The following is a 24,033-nucleotide window of genomic DNA, read 5'->3' as shown; positions in this document are numbered from 1 at the left end:
AGAGAGTTCTTTGCCATGAGGTGCCATGTTGGAACTTTCAGTGACCAGTATGAGAGAGTGTGAGAGCTGTACTACTAAATTGAACACACCTGCTCCCTATGCACACCTGAGACCTAGTAACACTAACAAATCACATGACATTTTGGAGGGAAAATGACAAGCAGTGCTCAATTTGGACATTTAGGGGTGTAGTCTCTTAGGGGTGTACTCACTTTTGTTGCCGGTGGTTTAGACATTAATGGCTGTATATTGAGTTATTTTGAGGGAAGAATAAATTTACACTGTCATATAAGCTGCACACAGACTACTTTTCATTGTGTCAAAGTGTCATTTTGTCAGTGTTGTCCCATGAAAAGATATACTTAAATATCTGCAGATACACTGTATATGTATATGTATATGTATATATATATATATATATATATATATATATATATATATATATATATATACATATATATATATATATATATATATATATATATACAGATGTACAGCACAATGAAATTCTTTCTTCAGATGGACCATCATTTCAGTGCACCCTCATGTTACTTTTAGGCTTTTCTGATATAGTCATGCTGTCAGTCAGATCTGCTGGAGTATCTGCTTGCACTGCAGTTTTGCTTGCACATGCATGTTTACACTTCAATCATTTTTGTTCTATCTACTTCTCTATGATCTACAGGCTATTATGCACAATTTTGCAATAAAATATGTAATAACAATATAGAATACAAGAAAAAAAAAAACAAGGTCAAGGTCCTTTATTTGGAATCTATATTTATGTAAAAACAATCAATAACTGCATGAAACTTCTTGCTATTCGAAGCCTGTTCATCTGATCTTCTGACGTGATTATCTTTAGTAGAATCTTCCTAGACGACACAGGGGGAGAAAACAAACAAAAATAAATTACATTTATAAAAAAAAAAAACTACTCTTCAGTAACCAGTCACCATTTTACTTCACTGACTGAACCCTCATAATAGAGAAAATAATCCTTCCCTTAATCAGGATCAGATGGGTAGTGAGTTTAATCATTGGGTCAGTCGGTTTTCCAACAGCAAAGCTAGATTTGGTTTTTTTGTTACTTTTAAATGAAACATTAGCATTAGCAACCCCACCACGTGTAATGCACGTGTCTCTACCACGTGGGCAACACCGTTCACTAGCACAATTTCACATATTTATATAATAAAATAACTATCCAATTACATGCTCCAACTAAGAGGATAAAAATAGAAATACAACTTAACTTAATATAATTTCATATTATATATAATCATAATTGTCAACATTGACTGGCAAGCTAAAGGCATGCAAACTTAAGCACTACGCAAACGACTTAATTATACAATGTACATTTAATTTACAACATTTATACACTGCGAAAAATACTAAACAATTAATACAACATTAAAACCGATTATAATTAGAAAATAATTTTACAGACGTTCACCTTATAGTTAAACACATATCCTCCGCGTTAGACACGCATGTTGCATGTCCACGCAGTTTTATGGTGCTCAGGGTTGCCAGATAGACTATTAACGAAGCCTTTTTTCTGCTTTAAAATGAGACGGACTGCAAGCTGAAATTTGTGTTAACGTTTAAATGCAACATATACTGTTCTGGCAACCCTGTCGGTAACAAGCTACAGCAACAGGCAGTGTACATTTCTAGAATAAAAGTCTAACTGAAGGACTGACACATTCCTGGAGTAGGTGACTTTCCAGAGTTTTACATTTAAAATACATTAAATATTACTGGTTAAAGAGCAAAGTAAAAAAATGAAGAAGACAAAATTCATGAAAAAGGAAAGACTATATATAGAATTTGTGGACCAGCTTTTGCCTATTTGGATCATTTGTTAATAGCAAAATATCCAGCACAGACTGGCACTTGGCAGAACAAGAATAAAGGAACTATAAAGGGAACTTCAGATCTAAAAATGTATTTCTCCAAATAAAGATCAGATTTGTTAAGACTGTGGTCTTTTCTGTGGTTCTGTATGAATGCGAAAGCTAGACAATAACAAATTGGGACAGAAAGAACATTGGTTATTATTGTTATTTGTAGTAGTAATAGTAATAGTAGTAGTATATTTTGTGGTATATTTTGTTGTATTTTGTTATAAGTAGTAGGTAATGTTTTGAAACCCTTATATTAAAACGTGCTCAGTTCCGGTTCCGCTGGCTGTGGAGATGCGCGGTGTCAGTCAGCTGACAGATGTTTGGTGCTCGGATTCTCTGAGATCTTTAAACATCTTGATGGAGCAAAACTAGAGAGATTCTTACAACGTTTGTTCTTTAATGCCTTCTCACTATCACCATGAGTGCTGCCGGTACCCCCAAATCTCTGCCCTCATCGGGTCAAAAATCCATCCAGGAGATTGTTCATCCGTTATCAGCCGAGGAGGCTCCGCTCACACCCAGTCCAGAACCACCAGCCAACAACCCCAGCAACAGCAGCATCAAGGTAAACAATTCTCTTATACACGGTTATAAACATGCTTTATTCATTTAGAATCCCAGCAACAATAGTATAAAGGTAAACAATTCTCTTATACACGGTTATAAACATGCTTTATTCATTTAGAATCCCAGCAACAATAGTATAAAGGTAAACAATTCTCTTATACACGGTTATAAACATGCTTTATTCATTTAGAATCCCAGCAACAATAGTATAAAGGTAAACAATTCTCTTATACACGGTTATAAACATGCTTTATTCATTTAGAATCCCAGCAACAATAGTATAAAGGTAAACAATTCTCTTATACACAGTTATAAACATGATTTGTTCATTTACACCTCCAGCAACAGCAGCATTAAGGTGAAATTTCTGTTAGACATTATTATAAACATGATTTATTTATTTACAGTTTAAGTTTTACTCAAGTTATGGGAGTTAAATGTTTTTTGTTTACAACAAGGTTTAGATTTACGACATTTATCCAAACTGACTTACAATTTGAGTAAATGAGAGTTTAGGACCTTGCTCAGGGCCCTGACAGTTGCAACTTGGAGGTCCTTGGACTTGAACTGGCAACCTGTTGATTAGTAGTCCAGTACCTTAACCTCTGAGCTTCCACTGTACTCTTTATATGTGCTATAAAGTGCTGATTATCTAGTAGGGCCAAGGCAGCCTCCAAGTTCATGACAATGCAAATCTTTGGAACTTGTGTTCCGTTACATTTACAGTTTTTGTTTACGTCATACTTAAGGCTATTATTTGTACAGATGATCTTGGTACTTGAAGTTGTAAAAATCTGTAATGCACTTTTGTCCAGAGCTTTACATAATTTTCCTTTGTTATGCTTGTGGTTGAGTCTAATGCATTCAACATGTTATTTTTATTCGAACACAGAGACTAGACAGTAGAAGGGACTGTTGCACCCATCTGGTCTTCCCTCCTTCAGGGCACTGTCAGTTGTATCTGTTAAATGCTTGGCCTGACTGGTGGATTTGCTAACACAAGTTATTATAATGAAGATGCTACAATTTTTTTTTTTATCAACAACTTATTATTAAATTGTCACAATAATCAATCACTCAAGTTACATCTGTGCACTGGTCTTTGTTGGTCCTATGGTTTTGACCTATTGTGCTTAGTAAAAAATAGACCACACTAATAACAGGTATTATGCTAAGACTCCAGTCACTGTCATTAAGGAGTTTGGCATTTTATTTGCGTTTGTCTTGGTTTCTTTTGACTACTACTTCCAAAACATGCAGACGGTGCCTTGGCTACTCTAAATTGCCCCTGAATGTGAGTGTTTTAGTGCAATGTCAGGGATGTATTTTTGCTTTGTGGCCATAACAAACTAAATTGGTTGGTGAAAATTAATAAATTATTGAATGATCAGGTAAGTGTACTTAATAAATTAATACTAAAGAGAGAAAGAAATGTATAAATACTAAATGTATAAATACTAAATAATAAATAAGTATAAAGTGAAGTAAAAATGAAAATCTTGTTGAATTAAATTATTAAAAACAATAAGCATTTGATTTTTTGTTTGATATTAGCCCAGTTCTGAAATGCTCTTTTGACATACTGGATGGATGAAAAGAAGGCTGGCAGGACTATGTTTAGCTTGTGGATGTATAATGGCCTGGTGTTAGTGTCTGCTGTTGATTGAACGTCATCTGAAACGAAGGTCCATTTGACTGTTGTTCCTGCACTTCTATTAGCTCTGGTTGAGCTGCTGTTATGATCAACAAAAGTGATTTGTGTATTTATTCATCATTATTAACCGCTTCATTCTGATCAGACTTGTGGTGTCCTCAAAATCAATCAGTAAACACAGTTTTATTTATTAGTCACTGTATGGAAATGTATATACACTATATGCCTGTCAGTGAGCTTGTTGGACGTCCTAAACCAAAACTGTTAGCAGCTGACACTCCCTATTTAGGCTTTAACAACTTTCAACTTTCCTCAAGAATTTGGAGCATGTTTGTGGGAATTTGTGTCCATTTTGTCAAAAGAGCATTTGTGTCACTGATGTTGGACAAATAGGTGCCTTAATGGACCACACTTTAAATACAATTGTGCTGGAACGAGAAAGAACTGTCGCTACAAAGTAAGAAGCATAATATTTATTTTATCTTTTTTATTTATATATACTTTATTTTTAAGTTTTTAGCACAGCCTTATCCTGGTCAGGAACGCAATGGGTCCTGCTTCTCTGGTACAATTGGGTGGAATGTGTTAACACACCCCGGTCAGGACACCAATCTTTGTCTTGGCTGTCAACTTGTTAGTGCGCTCTCAATGCCCGTCCAAAGCCTGGATAGAAATAGGTGGGTTGTGTCAGTTAGGGTATCTGGTGTAAAAACTGTAGCAAGTCTGGTATATGGACCAGATCCATTGTGGCGACCCCTAAATAAATCAAGACACATTTTCCCTTGTACCTAGAATGACTTCAGTTACAGCAAGTTATTATTCTAACACCCAGTGATGGTAACATCTGATAAAAATTTTGTAATTCTGATAACATTTTAATGAACCATTATCTGTTGTTTATTTTATTTTTTTTTAGGACTTGAGTCTACCCAATGGCAATGCAGTGGACACCTCCAGTCCAGCCTCTTCTTCCTCCCTGCTAAATCGCTTGCAGCTGGACGACGACCTGGATGGAGAGATGCGAGACCTTTTTGTGACTGTGGATGATCCGAAGAAACACGTGTCTGCCATGGAGACGTACATCACTTACAGAGTGTCCACTAAGGTCAGTGGGTATCTCATGTAACGATGTTACGATCCACCTGCCAGGCTTCCTCTTGAGTCTTGTAAGTCTGTGGTAAACTGCAACAACAGCTTTCAGCACGGGACTGATTTGGGGGTTTGATTCCCAGGTGGAGCAGTCCAGGTCCTTACTGTGTGGAGTTTGCATGTTCTCTCCGTGTCTGCATGGGTTTTCTCAGACAGTCCAAAGACATGCAAGTAAGGTGAATTGGAGATACAAAATTTCTCATGACTGTGTGCAACTTGTGTGTAAATGTATTGAGCAAATCCTGCATTCATGCATTTTAATAGTGGGGATCGTCAGTGGTGAGGTTTGTTAGTCAGTGAAAAGCAAAAGTGCTTCTTTCAGACTTGACACTGACTGCATTGTAAAACAGTGAACAGTAGTTACACAGCCTTTTCTTCTTCATTCATGTTTCATCTGGGTTTCTATCACATCTACAGACCACCAGAACAGAGTTTGACCTGCCTGAGTACTCAGTAAGGCGGCGCTACCAGGACTTTGACTGGCTGAGAAACAAGCTAGAGGACAGTCAGCCAACACACCTTATTCCAGTAGGTAAAGCTTTGTGTGCATCTTCTGCAGATTTCATTTGTGTTCATAACCCTTGATGAGATAAAGATGATGTTTTTTTATAATGTAGCTGTAAGTGGTTATTTTTTTTACTGAGAGTAAATGACCACTGTAACTTTACGGGGTAGAAAGATAGCATCAGAAGCCTTTCTAAACAGTTTTTTTTTGTTTAAGGATTAAACTGGATTGCTGTTTTCTGTTAAATGCTTCTGTTAGTGGTCGCCACAGCAGGTCATTCATTTCCATATTTGATTTGGCTTCTGATGCAATCTTTCTATTTATCTGGGCTTGGGATAAGCACAGGGATGCACTGATATGTGTCCGCCTCAATGACCAAGTTCACATAAAGCCATTTTCCTTCTGTAGTTTGTGAGCCCAGCCTGTGATTTGAACCCCGAAACTCAGGGTCTTTCCATAACCCCACACAAGCGCATGGATTGATTAAAGCTATTATGTCCGGGAATTTCAGAAAGGTAAAACTTCCTGACCATTCTTGTGTTAATACTAGGGGTGTCCTGATCCAAGATTTGAGTACTGGTGTTGTATCAGCTTAGATTTGACTTTTTTTATATAATCCAATGAAATCTTTTTTTCTTTTTGCTTAATACGTTTGATGTTAACTAACATGACAAAATCCTCTACATAAACAAAAGATGCAAATATTACATTTGTGTTGGTATTGGCAGATAATTAGTGCTCTGATATTAGAATCATTTGTAAAAATTGAAAAATGGGATTGTGACACCCATATTTAATAATTTACATCTACTAATTTTCCCTATTGCTTAATAGCTTTCAGTCTGAGGGATTAAGGGACTAGCATGTGCTTCCTCTGAGACATCTGAAGCCACCACCTATTTTCAAACTGCAAATCATGCAACACCACTGTGCCGCTCAACAAGCCTAAAGACGGGCACTTAATTCCCCTGCTAGGTTATTTGTGTGAGAAAGAGGAAACCCATCTTTCTCAGACAGAAAATAGGCCCAGTACTTTTTTACATGTCTGCCACATGGCAGTGGTATCATTGGGGATTAAATTGGCAATCTCCCTATGACTGGGCTCCCTACGACTGGGCTTTTTTTTTGTAATCTGAAGCAGGATAATGTTGATGGTAAGCGTGTTTACAGCCATAATGGAATATTTTTCTTTTATTTATCCCAGCTGAAGTTTAGAATAGGTTAACGGTTTATGAGACGGGAACTTTGAACTGTTTAACATCTTACATTCTGTTTTCTTGTGGTTCTAATGTTTTCCCCAAAGCCATTACCTGAGAAGTTCGTCATGAAGGGAGTGGTGGATCGTTTCTCAGAGGAATTTGTGGAGACAAGAAGGAAAGCTCTGGATAAGTTCCTGAAACGGGTTGCTGACCACCCAGTCCTTTCTTTCAACGACCACTTTAATGCTTTCTTGTCAGCCAAGGTTAGTACAAGAGTGTTTGTGTTTCTATTAACATTCTATGACAAAAACTGCTGTGTTAATTTGGGCTCCCTAAGAGTACCCAGGCACAGTGACTTTTACTTGAATCCTGGCCAGCAAAAGCAGTGTTTTTGGATCAGTTTGATTGAATTGTGTGAGTGATGCTCAATGGTTTCTTGCAAATATCCCAAAAGGAAAAAAATTTGCTACTTTTTTTTTATTATGACAGGAGCTTGTTCTACAGGCCCACAGTTTATGCAAGTTACGTTCTTTTACTTAATTGTTATTTAGTTTTTCTGTAGAATTAAAAGACTAGCTCTATATTTACCTCACAAATTCACTTTATCATATAACTCTAAACCTGCACTTTTTAGTGCTCATGGGTGGTGTAGTTTGACAGGTAGCCATAGCTGGGTGCAGTACACTGTAGCGCCAGGGCTGCTTCTGTCATTTATCAAAATCACTAATGGCTTTTTCATTACCCGCTCTGTGACAAATAGCCAGGTGTAATCCCTCTTGTAGACATTCTAAAGACAGCCAGCAGCAGTTATTAACAAGAATAATGTCTCACTGGCCTGAAACATTGATTTTCTGTTGGCAAGTGTTCGAAAGCAGAGCCATCAACACACCAGAGTGTTTGTCTTGGACCTGTGTTTACACTAGTAAGACAACCAATTTTACACCAGTTCTGGTAACCATGGCTCGGTTAACCTCCCAGCGTGTCTAATTCAATATTCATTTATTCATTGTTTGTTTTACCACCACTTAAACCTGGTCAGGGTCGCACACACAGACACTTAGAGCATTTTCTAGTAACTCCACTTGGCCTGACTGCTTATCTTTGGACTTGTGGAAAGAGAAAAGTGAAGAAGCCAGAGAAAATCTATGTGGACAGAGGGAGAACATGCAGAACATCTCCTCAGATCAGCTCTAAAAGTTCACCAGTCCAGTACTATTCATCTATTCCTTAATTTGCAACCCATAACATAACATGTTGGATATAAACTGGTGTAATATTTTCAGGATATAATGAGACATCATTTATGGACTTGTAAACAGCATGTTGTTTTGATATCCAGTATACAGAAAGCTGACTGTGACTGTGTCTGAGACTTCAGTATACTGTTCTAAACACATGGCAAATTAATACACTTTCTTTAGTCTTATAAACATTTATAGAAACTGCTTTATCCTGGTCAGGGTTGCGATTGGGCCAGTTTCATTGGAAAACGCTGGGCGCACTGCAGAAATATGCTGAACAGGACAGCAATCCATTGCAGGGCTTCGTTTCTCAGACATAGCCAATCATGTAATCTGTACAGAAGCCCAGCTGGATAATAGCACTGCTGAGATTGGAACCCGGGTCTAAGCAGTGGTGGGGTACTGTAATAAACTGCTGTGCCGACTGAGTGCCACATTTTCAATACTTTTTTAGTATATAGTATGTGGTTTAAGATTTAAAGTGATGTAAAAAAATACAATCTGCTCACAAGAGCAACACCAATCCACCTCAGTGCACTTAAGTGCATGTGAACGTAACCTAAAATGAAATTCAGGAAAGATTAAAAGTAAAATCTCAGCAGAGGCTCCAACCTGGCTGTTTTAAAGGAGGAAGATTGGACAGGGTCTCTTCTCGCTGCTGCTGTGATACATGATCTCCAAACTTAAGATTGTTTGCCAAGCTTTTCTTGAATAGGAACTAAATGTAGGTAGAAACTAAAGTTGCGACAGTAGAAAATAAAGAGGAAATCACACAACAGTGGATTTATTTGTGAAACTTACTGGTACCAATAATTTAGAATTGATCCATTAAAAATCTTATTAGAAATCTTGGTTTAATGTCATTGTATGTGTATTGTCTGTTATTAGTGTGAATAAAGGGTTAATGTTTTTAGTTTGTACCAGTAGACGGAAGTCTCATGCATATTTGTAATGCAGGATCTGAATAAGAGACAAGGCCTGGCTCTGCTCTCCAAGATGGGCGAGTCTGTGAAGTACGTGACTGGTGGCTACAAGCTAAGAGCAAGGCCAGTGGAGTTTGCTGCCATGGGTGACTATCTGGACATGTTTACACAGAAGCTGGGTACAATCGACAGAATAGCACAAAGAATCATTAAGGAGCAGACAGGTAGGATCTTTAAATACCGCTCAGTCACTCACTCACTCACATTCACCTTCACTCATGTCACGTCACTTTCATTTTTCCGATGGCTAAGCTGTTTAACTAACTCCCCTTTCTCTGCCCACCTAGACATAACCAGTCATGTCTGTGTAGACCGGCTGATAGCACAGCTTAGATTGGAACTCCACACAAACTTCCACAAATACTTTTTGTCAAGGGGGTTTTAATTTTCTTATATAAAAAAACAGAATTACATGTGCAGACGTGACAGAATAAAAAAATAACACTTTACAAGAAAGGTAAACAAATGCAGCTGTGGAAACTAATTTGGTAGGGTTGCCAGATTTCAGCAGTGGTAAAACAAAGCCAAAAATCAGGCTGCCTGGTAAAAAATTAAGACATGGCAACCTTATGATATGCAGCAATGCTGTATTGAAGTAAATGCTATAGTATTTCTACCATCTGATAAAAAGTATACAACCCCTTTGACTAAGATCAAGGTTATAACTCAATCCAAATGAAGTAGAATTTATTTGTGTTTCTCCTCAGAGTATATGGTGGAGATTAGAGAGTATGGGCCCCTGTACTCCGCATGGGCCTCCTTTGAACAGGAGCTCCAGGAGCCACTGGACGGTGTCGCAGGTTATGTAGCTAACTGCTGCAGTGGTCTGGAGGAACTTACTGAAGACATGAGTGATGACTTCTTACCTGTGCTGCGCGAGTACATGCTCTACATCGAATCCATGAAGGTACACTCCCCGTTAGACTTCTCTTTTTTTTTGTTCCTTTTTTCCTTTTCCGACCCCACCTTACTGATCACACACAGTCACTGACTGCCTCTTATTACCAGCTGGTTAAGAGACACACACAGAGCCTTACCATGCATAGAGAGCCATTCCAGGCCACAACTTTTCCTAGCACAGCTGAGAATGGAATGTTTTTGTGTGTGCAGGCATTGTGGAAGGGATTGCCCTGTCTTTGAAGAACAACCAGAAAATAGTCAAAGGCTTGGGGAAGGCTATATGATTCCAAATGCTTTGCTTTTGCTTTGAAATGAGAAACAAAATAACATCTGCACACAAGTCGATTCGACTGATTATAATTAACCATAATATATGAGATCAAAAACAACATGAGCCAACCAACAAAGTTCCAAAAGGACCATCAGTGCATGCTCAAATTACGATTCACAAAAACTAGAAATTGATTTAATGTTTGTAGTTTCGAAAGTCAAAAGAGTGAATATTAGCAGACAAACTGCATCAGTAAAGTGGAACGGTGAGCGCAAGTGGCCACTTTTTAGGGTCATTCCTAAACAACCCAACACCGCCCCCAAAACACCCACAGACCTAAACCAGCACCTCTGTGACCCAGTCTCAATGAAAACTGTTTCTGCTAAAATGTGTGTGGTGCATGCTGGGGGTCATAAGAGCTATTGGGAGATGGCTATGTCTAAATTGGGACAAGTAAAAAATATTATTAAATTCAGTTGTTAAGGGATTAATCCTTTCACGTGTGTCAGCTACTAAAAATCTTGGTGGTAAACAGCAGTAAGAAATGTTTGATTTGAAGGCTGTATTACTAAATTGTAGTTCCTTTTTGGACATTTAACAATACAATAAAATTATTATTTTTACGAATGGGCTGGAAATGCTCATATATTTGAGGTGACTTAAGGCCTAATAAGAAAAAGCTAAGCATTTCTTTTGTTGACTTTTCCAGTCCTTCTGGCCATTATTCTTCTCTGTCCAGCTCACTGCACACTTGAGCAGGAGGTTTCAGGCTAAAAAGCCGAAAAGCAGATTTAATAGTTTCCATATTAAAACTGTGTTACTGTGAGTGCACTGATGCCAAACTCTGTGCTGTAAACTATTTTCCAACATTCATATACGACTGGAAGTTTAATTTGCACTTGGCTTCATAACATCATTTTGAAATGGTTTGTAACTCTTATGCTTAGTGCTACTCTCTGTCTGCAGAATGTTTTGAAGAAAAGGGACCAAGTTCAAGCTGAATACGAGGCCAAACTGGAGGCTGTAGCATTTCGTGAGGACAAGAGGACTCCAGTAAGAGTTAAACAGATTTTGTTTTGAAAAATAGACAGTAGTAGAAGCAAGGCTGGTTTCTATTTAAGTGCTTAGTAAACAGGTGGGTCTTCCTCCATCTTAACCTGCCGCAGTGAACCCCCCCCCCCCCATATGTTGTTTTCCTTTGTATTATTGTATTCCTGTTCGTCATTGTTTACTTCTTCCCTGTATTACCAATTGTACTCTGTAAGTCTCTTTATCTGTTGTCACTGACTTCTTGTATGCCACTTCTTGTATAATTGTTTTCTGCTTGTTTGTTGTTCATTGTTCCTTGCATTACTAATTGTTCTTTGTAAGCGTCTTTGGGTTACTGAAAAGCGCTATATAAATGTGATGTATTATTATTATTATTATTATTTAGTCGTCTTTTGGAAACACCAAGAGACTCAAAACTGACTTTTTGAGAGCTGTTCAAACACAAACAGACAGCTGGATGCTAGTACAGAGCAGAGCCTTAATGCCTGTTTTCCTTGTTTAAATACCACAGCCTATCTAAGTATTATTGACTTTTGCAGGGTGTTATGCTGCCATGTTAGTGTTTTAATGCAGTACCAGACCCACCAGACAGTAACCATGCGCTAGATTTAAACCCAGGACCCTAATGCTGTGGAAAGGAATGGAACTAGATATTTTAGCAGAATTCTGGAGTTGTGAAAATCCTCTGTGTTCCCTGTTGCAGGTGCCAACAGATGTTGAGAAATGCCAGGACCGGGTGGAGTGCTTTAATGCTGACCTGAAGGCTGACTGGGAGCGCTGGCAGAATAACAAGCGGCAGGACTTCAGGCAGCTGCTGACCGGCATGGCAGACAAAAACATCCAGTACTATGAGAAGGTAATGGCTTTGAAACAATATTAAAGGATATTGGAATATAACTGAAGATGAATGACTAAATGAACAATGGGTTTTGGGCATTTTACCACCTCTGCAAATGTTCAAGTATCCTTGCAGTGTTCAAGTATCAACAAATAAATTAAGTTCTTGATGCAACTTTTTAATGCAAACCTAAAAAACAGCATCTGAAAAACATAGTCATTAATTTTGCTAGTCACATTACAGTAATTTCCACAAAGGGTCCTTCACTTTACCACAGTCACAACCATAATCTACTACTCACAAATGCAAACATTATGTTCTTTTTTGATATAATCATAATATACCATAGAAGTGTGTGTGTGATATCCTTAGCGTATTTAAATGCATTTCTTTTAGCCAAAGCCAAATTTTGTTTATGATCGTGGAAGAGTTTAGAAACACATCTAAACACATCTAAACATTTTTTAAACCACACACGCTGTACTCCTGGCCTTAAAAACCCTCGTTCGCTACATCTGTATACACAGTGATCCAGGAACAGTCCTTAACTGCAGCACTTAACTGTGAGCCTGAACTAGCTTGGCAATGCTAAGCCCCTTTAGCCTCTCGAATACTGACACAGCTCTGCAAAATTCCAAACATCATGACTAGAGGGAAGAATCTGTAGTCCAGAGCTGAGCTTGGTGTTAGTCAAACAAGCTAGTTAAGCAAACTTGCTTTCCATAGTCCATTAAGGAAGTTAATTATTGCAGATACTGTTATAATCTATACTAATGTTACTATTATTATATATATTATATATATTCTTCATACCTATATCTATTGGTCTGTCTGTCTGTCTGTCTATCTGTCCGCCAGTCTGTCTATTTAACTATCTGAAACATTATTGATCATAAAAGTAACTGTGCATAAAGCATTAAGTTCTTGTACCAAGTGTTTCCGGGTTGGTCAGCGTCAACCTGAATCTTACAGACTTGACCTTCCACTGTTACAATCTTAAAAAACAGTCCTCACATTCTTAATTTTGGAATTGTGTATGCGTGACCAGATGTTAACAGCTGCTTGTGTGTGCTCTCTCTATTCTGTAGTGCCTTGCAGCTTGGGAGTCCCTCATTCCACTATTACAGGACAAACAGGAATCCAAATCGGAGACGAACTGAGTTTGTCTGTGTGGCCGGCTCTCTGGCTCAGCGTTTGCTGATCCTGTTCGAGATTGTAGCAGTGAGTCCTAACAGGATTCGCTATCATCGGGAACTCGATTATCACGGAGGAGTGAGGGGTTGCACGAAGACCGCCGTCAGTTTATTGCATTCTGATTCGTGAACTGTCTTTAGTTTGTGAGACCCGTCCATGCACTCTTCTCCATCCTTCAGGCCTGAAAGCGTATGTTGTTTAGTGTTCCACCGAAGCACAGCGAACTGTGTCAGACCACAGAATGAGCTGGAATGCTTCACTGAATTAGTGGTGCAGAGAGAAAAAGTCCAGTGAGCTTTACTTCTGCTCATTTTTAAGTACACGGTGGCCAACAACCTTTTTGTGAATTCCTCTTGTCGTGAGCATGGCTCCTTTTAAAATGGTGCTGCATTGTCATCGTCGTTGTTGTCTTGCCCTCTCAGACCATGGAGAGAAGGGCCAGGGAGCGCCCACATTCCTCTGACCAAAGTTTGGTTGATTTTTCATTTTTTTTAGTAACACTATAGATCATGTTTTTGTAACACTATCTTGTGTCATGACATGGCATAAGATTGTAGCCGCCTAATTATGTTCACAGTTTATGTACTGCTTGCAGGATATGAATGAAGGTTTTCTTTCCAGCCCTGCCCGACCTCTTTAAATATTCATGTTCAAATGCTTTTCATAATGCCTCTGGGTTGGCTTGATAGGGCACGAATTTACACACACTGTGGTTTTAATGAATTAACGTTTAAATTAAAGGTTATGTTCAGATGATGGCTGTTTGGATTATGAAATGCATGTAGAAGTTTGGGGTACTGGAGTACTTTTCTGTAAATGATCTGTACCATTGAAGCATTTGGGCAGCAGGAATACTAGTAATGCTCAATGTACACATCTGGAATGTACACATCTATTTTGTTATTTGTAAAAGCTTTAACGGATTAAGAATTATTATACTGTTGTTTCATCATTTAAACTACAAGTATTTGTGGTTCTGTAAGTTAGGCATCTAAGAATGGCTTAGCATGCTCCAACAATACCCAGGAAATCCACTAATTTATTTTTTCTTGGTGCTCATTGATTAAAACAATGACTTTCATAATTTAATGCACCTCAAAGATACTGTTCTATAATGAAGGCTGGGTGGAACAGGAATATCTGCCACCCATGTAATTTCACCAAGGGTCAAAATTCTTTAAAATGTGATTTTTTTTGGACCTATGAAGTCTATTAAAAGTGTTTCCTCTTAGTCAGTGACTAATAAACACAAATTTTAATGTTAGAATTGACAGGACTATTAATTTAACGTGATCTCTGCTGCTTACTCTTAGCATACAGAATAATCTAGACGTACATTTACGAACTGAGAAAAGATCCTAAAATCTTTTTCACCAGAAACTCCCATTTGTTTAATTAGGTAAACATTGTAAATGTATGGGGGTAGCACTGTCTCCTCACAGCAAGAAGGTCCTGGGTTTCCTCCGGGAGCTCCGGTTTCCTCCCACAGTCCAAAAACATGCAGTCAGGTTAATTGGAGACACTGAATTGCCCTATAGGTGAAAGGGTGTGTGTATGTGTGGGTGTGTATGTGTGTCTGCCCTGCGATGGACTGGCGCCTCGTCCAGGGTGTTACTGTGTGCCTTGCGCCCATTGAAAAGCTTGGATAGGCTCCAGCACACCCCCACGACCCTAATTGGATAAGTGGTTAAGAAAGTGAGTGTAAATGTATGACAAAATGTGGATAAAAAATACAACCACACAGCTATATACAGCCTCCTTTACAATCTCTGACACCCCCTACCCTGTAAAAGAGGCATTATCAATGCATCTTTTTTGATGAATTTGCTTAATAATTAAAAAAAAGAAAAATAATTAAATGAATTTCTAAGGGTGCCAATTTAACTGTGGTACATGGGATTTCGTTGGTAAGGGCTTTATGTTTTCCTCTGTATAAATTTGTTTAAATTAAGAGTAGGGTATCTGGGTATAAGCTAATTTATCATAATATGTGCACATGTATGTATGGGCATAATATGTGATTTGGGACACAGTCTGTGATTTGATAAGCTGTCTAAAATAATGAGGAACACTATTACAGTTTTAATAAATTTTCCAGTAGTTGGATTGGAGCATCTTTCTGTTTTAATTCATTTAGCATTTACTGTAGCCTAACAGCTTTGATTAATGCTAAATTTCCAGTTTGGGCCAGATCATCTCCCTCATGTTAATATAATGGGGCTGTTTACACAGAGTCACTATTCCGGGATTGTTTAGCGGGCTACAGGTCATCACTGTGAGATTCTTTGTAAAACTGTAAGCTGCAGCGTCCTCATCTCTGCTCAATGTTGTCAGCATTTTCTGAGGTGTGTAAAAGCTTTTATGTATTACTACTGGATTTTAACTGTCCTCTTGGCTTGAAAGACAGCTTAAAATCTTCCTCTGTTTTAATAAACAAAGAATAGTCCATGATTTTTGAAGCTTAATTTAGGTGGCTCTCTGAAGAACGTCTGACTGAACGTAAACAGACATGAGATTGTAGATTATGTCTGCCTATGTCTGATTCTTATGAAGATACATTCTTTTTCCTTAAGCATATTGCCCAAGTAGTATTTGTTCCCAGTCAGACCTTTAGGACCTTGTTTAAGAATAATGGAAAAGGGTATCAGATCAGTGGCAGCAGTTCTAAAATCACTGGACTGTTTTGTGGTGGTAAAGCAAGCTTTATTCGTGGGCAGATTTCTATGTGAATGGCAGTTTGTGTCTTTGTTCTCACTTATCGTCCTGAGCTGTGGGGAAAAACAGAAGGAATAAGGTTATGGGTACAACTGGCAAAGTTTATTCATTAGCTAGGAAGCTCAGCCTTTAGGAAGAATCTCAGAGGAGCAGATGCCAGTTGTAATGGTTTGTTAATTAAAGTTGGGGTGGTGTGATGCAGTACCGACAGTGAATGGGCTGTTAATGTCTCAAGATCTATAAATACTTGCTTGTCTGCAGTGCTTAATAAGCTTATACTTCAGCATGCTGCCAAATATCTCTTTTTTTTATTTTGTCAAGGAACTTGTATTTGTTTGTTTATATGCACATTTGATAATGTAGAATTTTGTTCAACTTAAAGGAATTTTGACAGTAAATTAATGTTTTTATAGAAATGTTCAGCAAATAACCAGTAGCAAACAGGACATTCATGTAAACTTATCTTTTATATTTTGGTAACCGACAGCAGCTTTGACAAGTAGTCCTGTGATATAAAAGATTACTCAACCCCTAATCAGTCAGAATCCAGAGGTGAACAATTCAATAGAAAAAACCTTATAATGCTATTTATTAAATGAAACCGTAAGGTAAAATGAACTGTATTTTTGCTGACAGTTAAAAATCTCTTACACTAATATCATACCAGATTTGAGCCTCAGGCAGGAGGAATTACATACCATAGTACAATAGTACAATAGTACAATACTGTTATTTTACTGGGTGCTTTACTAAGTTTACCTTAAATTTGAATTTTCACACTTTGCAAACACAGCTACTAAGTAAAGCTACTAGTATGTGCATGTTATTAATTCTGGGCAACACGTTATCACTGCTAATTTTCAGTTATAATAGACATCACAGGTTCAACCTTCCATGCGTATTGAAACCTTTGTGCATAAACTTCTTTATAAATGTTGTGAGCCATTCATGTGATAATATGGCAGCTACATTGAATAGCATTGTAAATGTTAAATTTATTTTAATGAAGGACACAAGGGTGAATTAGGTAACACACACCTTCAGTTGCAAGTGTGAACTCCGGGATTACATGGGTTTCTACATAAAATGGGATCTGATGTAATTAATTCAGAAATCTAAGTAATTCTGACCGCCTTAAGAACGGTTCGAGAACCTCTCTAAGTGTATATTTGCTAAACAAGTGGCATTCTACCAATTCATTTGTATTTTTTTATTTTATAAGCTTATTTCCTTGATAGAACCAGAGGGTGATGTGCACCTACAGAGCAGCCAGTGAGGTGTTCAGTTGTACATAATATTTGTCATTTAACTTTTGTAATGTTGAATTAAAACAGCTTTGTAAAAACTGCATTCTGTTTACATGATCAACCAGAGATCTCCAGTCAGTGTGAGGTTGAATGGGTGAGGTCGAATATGATTATAGCAGTACATTTTTAAAGTCTGATTTATAGACCAAAAACCTTTTTACCCCTTAGTTATGTCATTAATTCCCTTAGTGTGAATTGTTTACTATTGCAATTAATGTAAATTTTGATGGTGAAATATATATTAATGTTTTCATGGTATAATCTTTAATGAATATATTTGAAATATAATTAAAATGTGTAAATACTGTTTTGATGTTCTGTATATTTATTTTTACTACATGAGTGCATGTTGAGCTAAACATTCAAAACTGGACAATATGAATTTGGCCTTTTGGGAGAACTGGATCAAGACTGCATGGTTGCTGCAACCCATGTTCTTTATTGATTTTGCTTTATGCACTGGACATTACACTGTACAATTCAAGTAGGTAGAAATCTCCTGGTATAACACAGAGAAATTAATTTGACTAAATATTAGGAAATTCTGGAAGCAAATGTAACACAGTCAGCCAGAAAACTGAACTGGCATCTACAACATAACAATGACTCAAAGCATACATTAAAATCCATCATGAACCATCTGAAGAAACACAAGCATTGGAACAGTTCCCATTTCAACATACATACTACAAATCTGTGGGTAGATCTTTAATATGCTGTGCTTGCAGGATGAATTGAAAGCTTTCTTCAAGTGACCGTTTTTTTTTCATGTTAGCAAATTATTCATCACCATATTTGATTTAGCACAGTTTTTACTCCCCCAATCACATACCGCCATCATGCACCTTCTGTATTTGTAAGCCAGGCCTAGGATTTAAACCCCGGGACTCAGGCAATGCTGTTATCTGCAGCGTGTCTCTTACCATTACGACACACAAGTGAACTGAAAGCTTTCTGCAAGTAAAAATTATAATGCAAAAGAGAAAAACTCCCATTAGGCTTTAAAACATGTTTGCATATTTCTCTTTGTAAGTTAATAAATGTAAAGTAACATAAAATATGCATAAAATATTTTTTACATTTGTTTTTACCTAATACCAACAAACTATGCATTTTTGCCAGCCAGACTGAATTATTTATGTGGATATGTTAGCAGGTCAGTTTTGGTTTGACTGGAATGCAAATCAGAATGAAGTTGTTACTTGAAAATAAATTAATATATTAACAATAGGTACAGGTAAAAACAACATATTTTTAAGGCAACACATTATTAAAATACAAAAGTATTCATACATGCATTTCCCCCAAAAAACACATAAAACAATAAAAAATGAACTACAATACTTTTTAATAATCACTAGTCTATAAAAAGACAGTGAAATTATAAAAAAAAACCCAGAATGTTAACACAGTGTTTGAAGGCATTGACTCTCATTTAGACAGAATTAAATTTACAGTTTAAATTAAATGCCTTGACCAAATAAATGTAACTACCACTAACAGTCCACCTTAAAATTCTTTAGTAACATAATACAAAAGGCCAAAGTGTTAGTAAACAAGTATTGTGTGAAATTGCTACTGATAAAAAGCACCTCTGATGATACGATGATCAGTTCACTTAAATTCTCTCGTAGGTTTCCTGTCTTGCAGTTCGACACCCTACAATACTTTGGAAAAAAGGTTAATGATACACTTGTATAGAGTTTTAAATTTAATAAAATAATGAACTATTACACAAGCTGTTTAAACACAAGCTAAACAGAATATTTTAGTACCTAAGTTAGCTGAATTTACCTGATAGGAACAACAGCAAAATAAGTGATGATGCTGGATAGGGTGAAGACAAACCCAGGCAAGGTGTTAAAGGTGGACTTGTAGATTTTGGTGTAGGTGGGTGTTGTGGCCAAACCGGACAGTCGGAAGGCCAGCTGGAGCAATGTGAAGGTCATTCCTGTGGAATTAGGAATGTGGAAAAAATGTGGAAACAAATTGTGAAAACAGCGCCGCTCAGTGGTGAAACGAGATTTTGCAAAAATGTTTAGTAAGTATTATGATTTTGTTATTTTTTAGGATTTTAACGTCATGTTTTACACTCTGGTTACATTCATGACAGAAACTGTAGTTACTCGTTACACAAGATTCATCAGTTCACAAGTTTAATGTCAAACACAGTCATGGACAAAACTGTATCTCCAATTCCCCTCACTTGCATGTCTTTGGATTGTGGAAGGAAACCGGAGCCCCCGGAGGAAACCCACGCAGACACAGAGAACATGAAAACTCCACACAGAAAGGACCCGGACCACCCCACCTGGGGATCAAACGCTGGACCTTCTTGCTGTGAGGCGACATTGCTACCCACTGAGCCACTGTGCCACCCCTGTTTAGTAAGTAAAATAGTACAAATCTGTGAATGCTCAGAATAAAGCTGGTTGAGTGGGTATCCCTGTGTGTTTTGCTAATTATTATTTTAGAACACAAAATTATAAATAATAATGATAAATAATATTTATAATTTTACATTTTATGAGTGGGTTAGCTGTTGTAATTACGTTATAAGGATAAATATGTAATATATGTCTGAGGGTGTGGCTAGAGGTCCCAGGGTAGATCTGCATCCTAAAAAAACACCTTAAGGCAATAATAAATGTGAGACTTTAGATCTTTCTTCTGGTCTATATGCTTTGTAATAACACTTTATGTGTCACTTCTATATTAAACTTTAATTTTTCGAGTCACCGCAGCACAAACAGGAGAAAAGAGAAGTTACAAAATAAGCAGACCATGCCCCTTGCTATTTAACACATCTACTTAACACAAATTGTGCAGAGATATCAGGAGGCGATGCTGCCTTTCTCAGAATACCAAAATACTTTCTCTGACTTCTAGTGAGGCCCCTCACTCAAATGCACTGGAGTATGCTTTCAGTTCATCTTTCACTTCCTCAGTCTTATCAGTTTAATAATCTATCTATGCAGAGGTTCTTACTGTTTTAAACTGATATTCACTGCAAGAAAAATGAGTGGTCAGATTCTTACAATACAAGTAGTTTTACAGATGAGGGCCGGACTTCTATAAACTGAAAAATAAGTTTTATTAGTGTATAAAACACCTTTATACGCTTAACAGGCTTGCATCATTTTGCCATTTTCTGTCTCAAAATGCATACACAAATCTTAATGCATTTATCCCCCAATTTTCCTCCCGAAATGTATCAAATTACCAACTTTTTATTTCCACCTCTACTACTCTACTAGTCCCACTCTTGGCCGAGGAGGGTCATAACTAACACATAACTTAAACATGTGTACAGTATCCGACCGCTTCTTTTCACTTGCATGAGGCGTTCATATTGAGATCTGTATCGCAGCACAGAGATCTCCATTTTTCCCTGTCTTATTGTGCACATGCCATCAATCAGCCAGCAGAGGCCATAGTTGCAACAGTTTGTGGAATCCCTACAGCCTCCCTCCCTCCCTCGGACAATCCAATCATTGTCAGTGTAGGCACCTGTCTGGCCATTAGCAGAGCTGAGATTCAAACTTGCAAGCTCAAGATGTCAGCGCTGGTGGGCTAGCGTGTTTTAACTTTAAAGTATTTGATAAAATAGAAGCTTAACAGAAATGAACAGAAGAGAATACAATAAATACACACAATACATAAAAATAAAGCTAAACCCCTACATTTTTTCAACAGCCATCCTCCTGCACCATGGTGGTTAGAGATTAATATATTTATTTGATTATTACACTTTCTTGTGTTTAGGGTGAACTGCACCTACCAGTTGACGTTCCATTGATCTGCTTGGATAGTAGTGAGCGGATGATAGGCATGGGAATGAGGGCAAACAACATAAGGGAACGAGCTAGGAAAGAGAAAAAGGATGGAGGGATGTTACAAAACATTAAACCAAAGATTTAAATGCAAAATCATGGCACTGTGCATAACGGAGATGCACAAAAACAGATACATATAAGAAGTCTTTATTAGGCTTTGGTAATGTTGTGCTAATGTGCTTTAAAACTAAAGTACTTTTTCTTGCTTGTGGCTAAGATCATTTGACTCCTTGGCAGAGGGAATTGTTCACATTCCTTATACTCAACGTACCAGCAACTTCTTTATTCACATGTCTCACACATCATTGGCTGCCGGCTTCCCTATTTCAGTTCCTTATTTCTGACTTTGACACTGTTCACCGACTGTATATATAGCTGCAAACTATGGTGGCCCAGAAGACTGAGGTTTATAATTTGGTGGTGTAAAATGTTCTGTAATGTTGTTTAACTGTGGCATGGCTTCCTAATTCCTTGTTAATGATTATTGACTAAAGGTAGTGACTTGTTTGTGCCCATATACGTACATGGAAAACTAGTATTGCCAAAGTTAGGACTAAAAAGTAAACAAACTGTCACCTTTATACTTAACTTTTGCCAAGAATTTTAAATTAAACTCAAGTTAGCAATGTCCTAGGATTTGCTGGATTGTAAATGATCCTGTTCACAGCCTAACATAGTCATAAATGTTACAGGTGTCAAAGCAAAAAGCCCCAGTCATAATGCAATGTGCCAAATTTGAAGCTGTGGCTTCTTTCATGTGTAGCATCCTCTAAGCCTATGACAGTATAAAGCTTGCTTGACTGAGGAAATTTGCAGCTTTTAATTTATAGCTGTTATCTGGACAAATGTTCTTTCAACATAAGGAGAAGAGAAGTCACCAGCTGTAGTGGATCATAATGACTAAAGTTGATGGAGGCAAGTTATATAACATTAAATCTCTAAATTAATAATTGTTTTTTTTTATTTCTAAGACATTTCAGAAAAAAAAACTTGAAAGAACTTAAATGTGTGAAAATATGTGTTTTAATCATTTGGTTACAGCAAAAGAACTGATGTAGAAATCATTAAAATCTCAAAACTGGCCTAAAATCTCCCTAACAACTGTATGTAAACTTGTGACTTTACCTAGTTGCAATGTCTACCAATGTCTTATATTTTATGATAGAGGTAATATCAGCACTTAAGGTGACTTGTACTTACTTACTAACGCTCTTATTCATTTGTTTAAACAATTCTAACAGGTTTTAGCAGATGTTTGTTCATGGACTGTTGTTTACTTAAACTAAAGTAAGGTAATGTTTACTATGGAAACACTTCTGTAAGTCGCTCTGGATTAGAGCGTCTGCTAAATGCCAAAAATGTAAATGTAAATGTAAATTTTAAAGGCCAAAGGACACACATACCTAAAAAGTACATGGCGGTGGTTGTGACAAATGTCATGAAGTAGATCCCGAACAGGAAGGACAGCATGCCTATCATAATCATACTGGCATCACTAAGTCTGCACCTTGTAAACAGCTGCACTCCTAAAAAGCTGGTGATGAAGATGACCGAACCAGCAGCATTTCCATAGCCCACTTCAGCTGCGCCCCAGCGCAAGGGCTCCTCTAGCACATACACGTTTAGTATCTCCACTCCACCTGCTACAGCTACATCATACAAGATCCCACCAACAAACAGCAGGGCTACGTTAATAATGTCACGGTTATCCACGCTAAATATCTCACTGCTTTCATTCCTATCCTGCTCATTCATTTTTAAAACAAAAAAGGCGTAAATAAGACAGAGCAGGTAGAGCACCACACTGAGGATGGACATCACGACTCCTTGCTTGAGTTCAACCGTGTAGAGATTAAACAGGTGACCTGATGCCAGGCTGCCTAGAAAACCAGCAATCCCATATACCAATTCAATGCGCATAATGCGCAGTGACCTGTCCTGCTGGTCTGTGTTTACCGATATGAGAGCCATAACTCCGGCCCAGTAGGATGAAAATCCGCCGCAGAGACCATGCAATACTGGTGCTGCATACATCACCTTTAATGGCCAATCGAGAGCTATGGTTAATATGAGAAGAACCCGAGATAAAGCATAGCCTATCAGTGGTATAACAATCGGCACCATTCGGTAGCCCTTATCACCAATCCTTCCCAACACGATTGCTGGAATTATAGGCATTAATTTAACCAGCATGTTAAAAACCATGTAAAAATCCGCGATGGTCATCTTCTCCTCGGTCTGCTCCTCAGGGATTGTCCCGTTCTCATCCTCGCACCTCTGCTTTACAAGCATCTGCAGCCCCGTGTCGAAAAATGCGCTCGCCATCTGTGCGCAAAACACCATCGGCTCCAGGTGCGCACTCAAAAAGCCCAGCATTTCTTCCACCTCCTGGTTCACACACTTAGAAATAAGATGAATATTAAGTTTCTGTTAGTCATTCAACTTTGTTTAACTTAAGTTAGAGTTTATTGACGCATCCCTGATTTATTCACTTCCACCACTGGCATCTCAGTGCGCACTGACAGACTGCAACTTCGTCAATGAACAAATCTTAGTTGTATTTCCGTGTTTTACAACCTTTAGATTCGGTTTTAGAGAAAGCACAGAGCGTCATGCGGGTTTGAGGAAGTTACACACTCCAAACTGATTTGTGGATTAGTCATGACGTGCGCAAACACCGTCAGACAGACACTGGGACACCCCTTCTAACA

General features: G+C 37.8%; 2 protein-coding genes and 1 long non-coding RNA gene across 4 annotated transcripts; 1 reads left to right on the top strand and 2 right to left on the bottom strand.

Annotated features, from left to right (window-relative positions):
• Window positions 1-749: 749 nt before the first annotated feature.
• Window positions 750-1,638, bottom strand: LOC134332764 (uncharacterized). The gene is made up of 2 exons (XR_010015304.1): window positions 1,460-1,638; window positions 750-875 (listed from the first exon to the last, which is right to left on the bottom strand). It is a non-coding gene; the product is annotated as an uncharacterized LOC134332764 (long non-coding RNA).
• A 587-nt stretch (window positions 1,639-2,225) lies between these two features.
• On the top strand, window positions 2,226-17,793 carry snx30 (sorting nexin family member 30). Of its 2 annotated transcripts, XM_063013891.1 has the most exons (9): window positions 2,226-2,478; window positions 5,051-5,239; window positions 5,701-5,811; window positions 7,092-7,250; window positions 9,186-9,375; window positions 9,919-10,118; window positions 11,349-11,435; window positions 12,136-12,288; window positions 13,359-17,793. In XM_063013891.1, exons 1-9 carry the CDS (start codon window positions 2,332-2,334, stop codon window positions 13,428-13,430), a joined length of 1,308 nt encoding a protein of 435 aa, XP_062869961.1. In that variant the 5' UTR covers window positions 2,226-2,331; the 3' UTR covers window positions 13,431-17,793. The 2 variants fall into 2 exon arrangements, with proteins under 2 accessions (XP_062869961.1, XP_062869962.1); XM_063013892.1 differs by lacking the exon at window positions 2,226-2,478 and having other exon boundaries at window positions 5,092-5,300.
• Window positions 17,794-18,887: 1,094 nt separating this feature from the next.
• Window positions 18,888-23,803, bottom strand: LOC134332307 (solute carrier family 46 member 2). Its single transcript, XM_063013893.1, has 4 exons — window positions 22,726-23,803; window positions 21,268-21,351; window positions 19,281-19,437; window positions 18,888-19,153 (listed from the first exon to the last, which is right to left on the bottom strand). Exons 1-4 carry the CDS (start codon window positions 23,696-23,698, stop codon window positions 19,105-19,107), a joined length of 1,263 nt encoding a protein of 420 aa, XP_062869963.1. The 5' UTR covers window positions 23,699-23,803; the 3' UTR covers window positions 18,888-19,104.
• Window positions 23,804-24,033: the final 230 nt, after the last annotated feature.

This window comes from Trichomycterus rosablanca, chromosome 18 (genome assembly GCF_030014385.1).
Source record: "Trichomycterus rosablanca isolate fTriRos1 chromosome 18, fTriRos1.hap1, whole genome shotgun sequence".
Lineage (NCBI taxonomy): Eukaryota > Metazoa > Chordata > Actinopteri > Siluriformes > Trichomycteridae > Trichomycterus > Trichomycterus rosablanca.
Note: the sequence above shows the minus strand (reverse complement) of the source record. Positions and strands in the feature narration are given on the sequence as shown.

Excerpts from the sequence above, each read along its gene's own strand:
- snx30 (XM_063013891.1), top strand. The coding sequence starts at position 2,332 with ATGAGTGCTGCCGGTACCCCCAAATCTCTGCCCTCATCGGGTCAAAAA. Across the intron at positions 5,240-5,700 it reads CTTACAGAGTGTCCACTAAG|ACCACCAGAACAGAGTTTGA; the intron begins GTCAGTGGGTAT and ends TCACATCTACAG. Across the intron at positions 11,436-12,135 it reads GTGAGGACAAGAGGACTCCA|GTGCCAACAGATGTTGAGAA; the intron begins GTAAGAGTTAAA and ends TCCCTGTTGCAG.
- LOC134332307 (XM_063013893.1), bottom strand. The coding sequence starts at position 23,698 with ATGCTGGGCTTTTTGAGTGCGCACCTGGAGCCGATGGTGTTTTGCGCA. Across the intron at positions 21,352-22,725 it reads CACCGCCATGTACTTTTTAG|CTCGTTCCCTTATGTTGTTT; the intron begins GTATGTGTGTCC and ends TCTCTTTCCTAG. Across the intron at positions 19,438-21,267 it reads GATCAATGGAACGTCAACTG|GAATGACCTTCACATTGCTC; the intron begins GTAGGTGCAGTT and ends CTAATTCCACAG.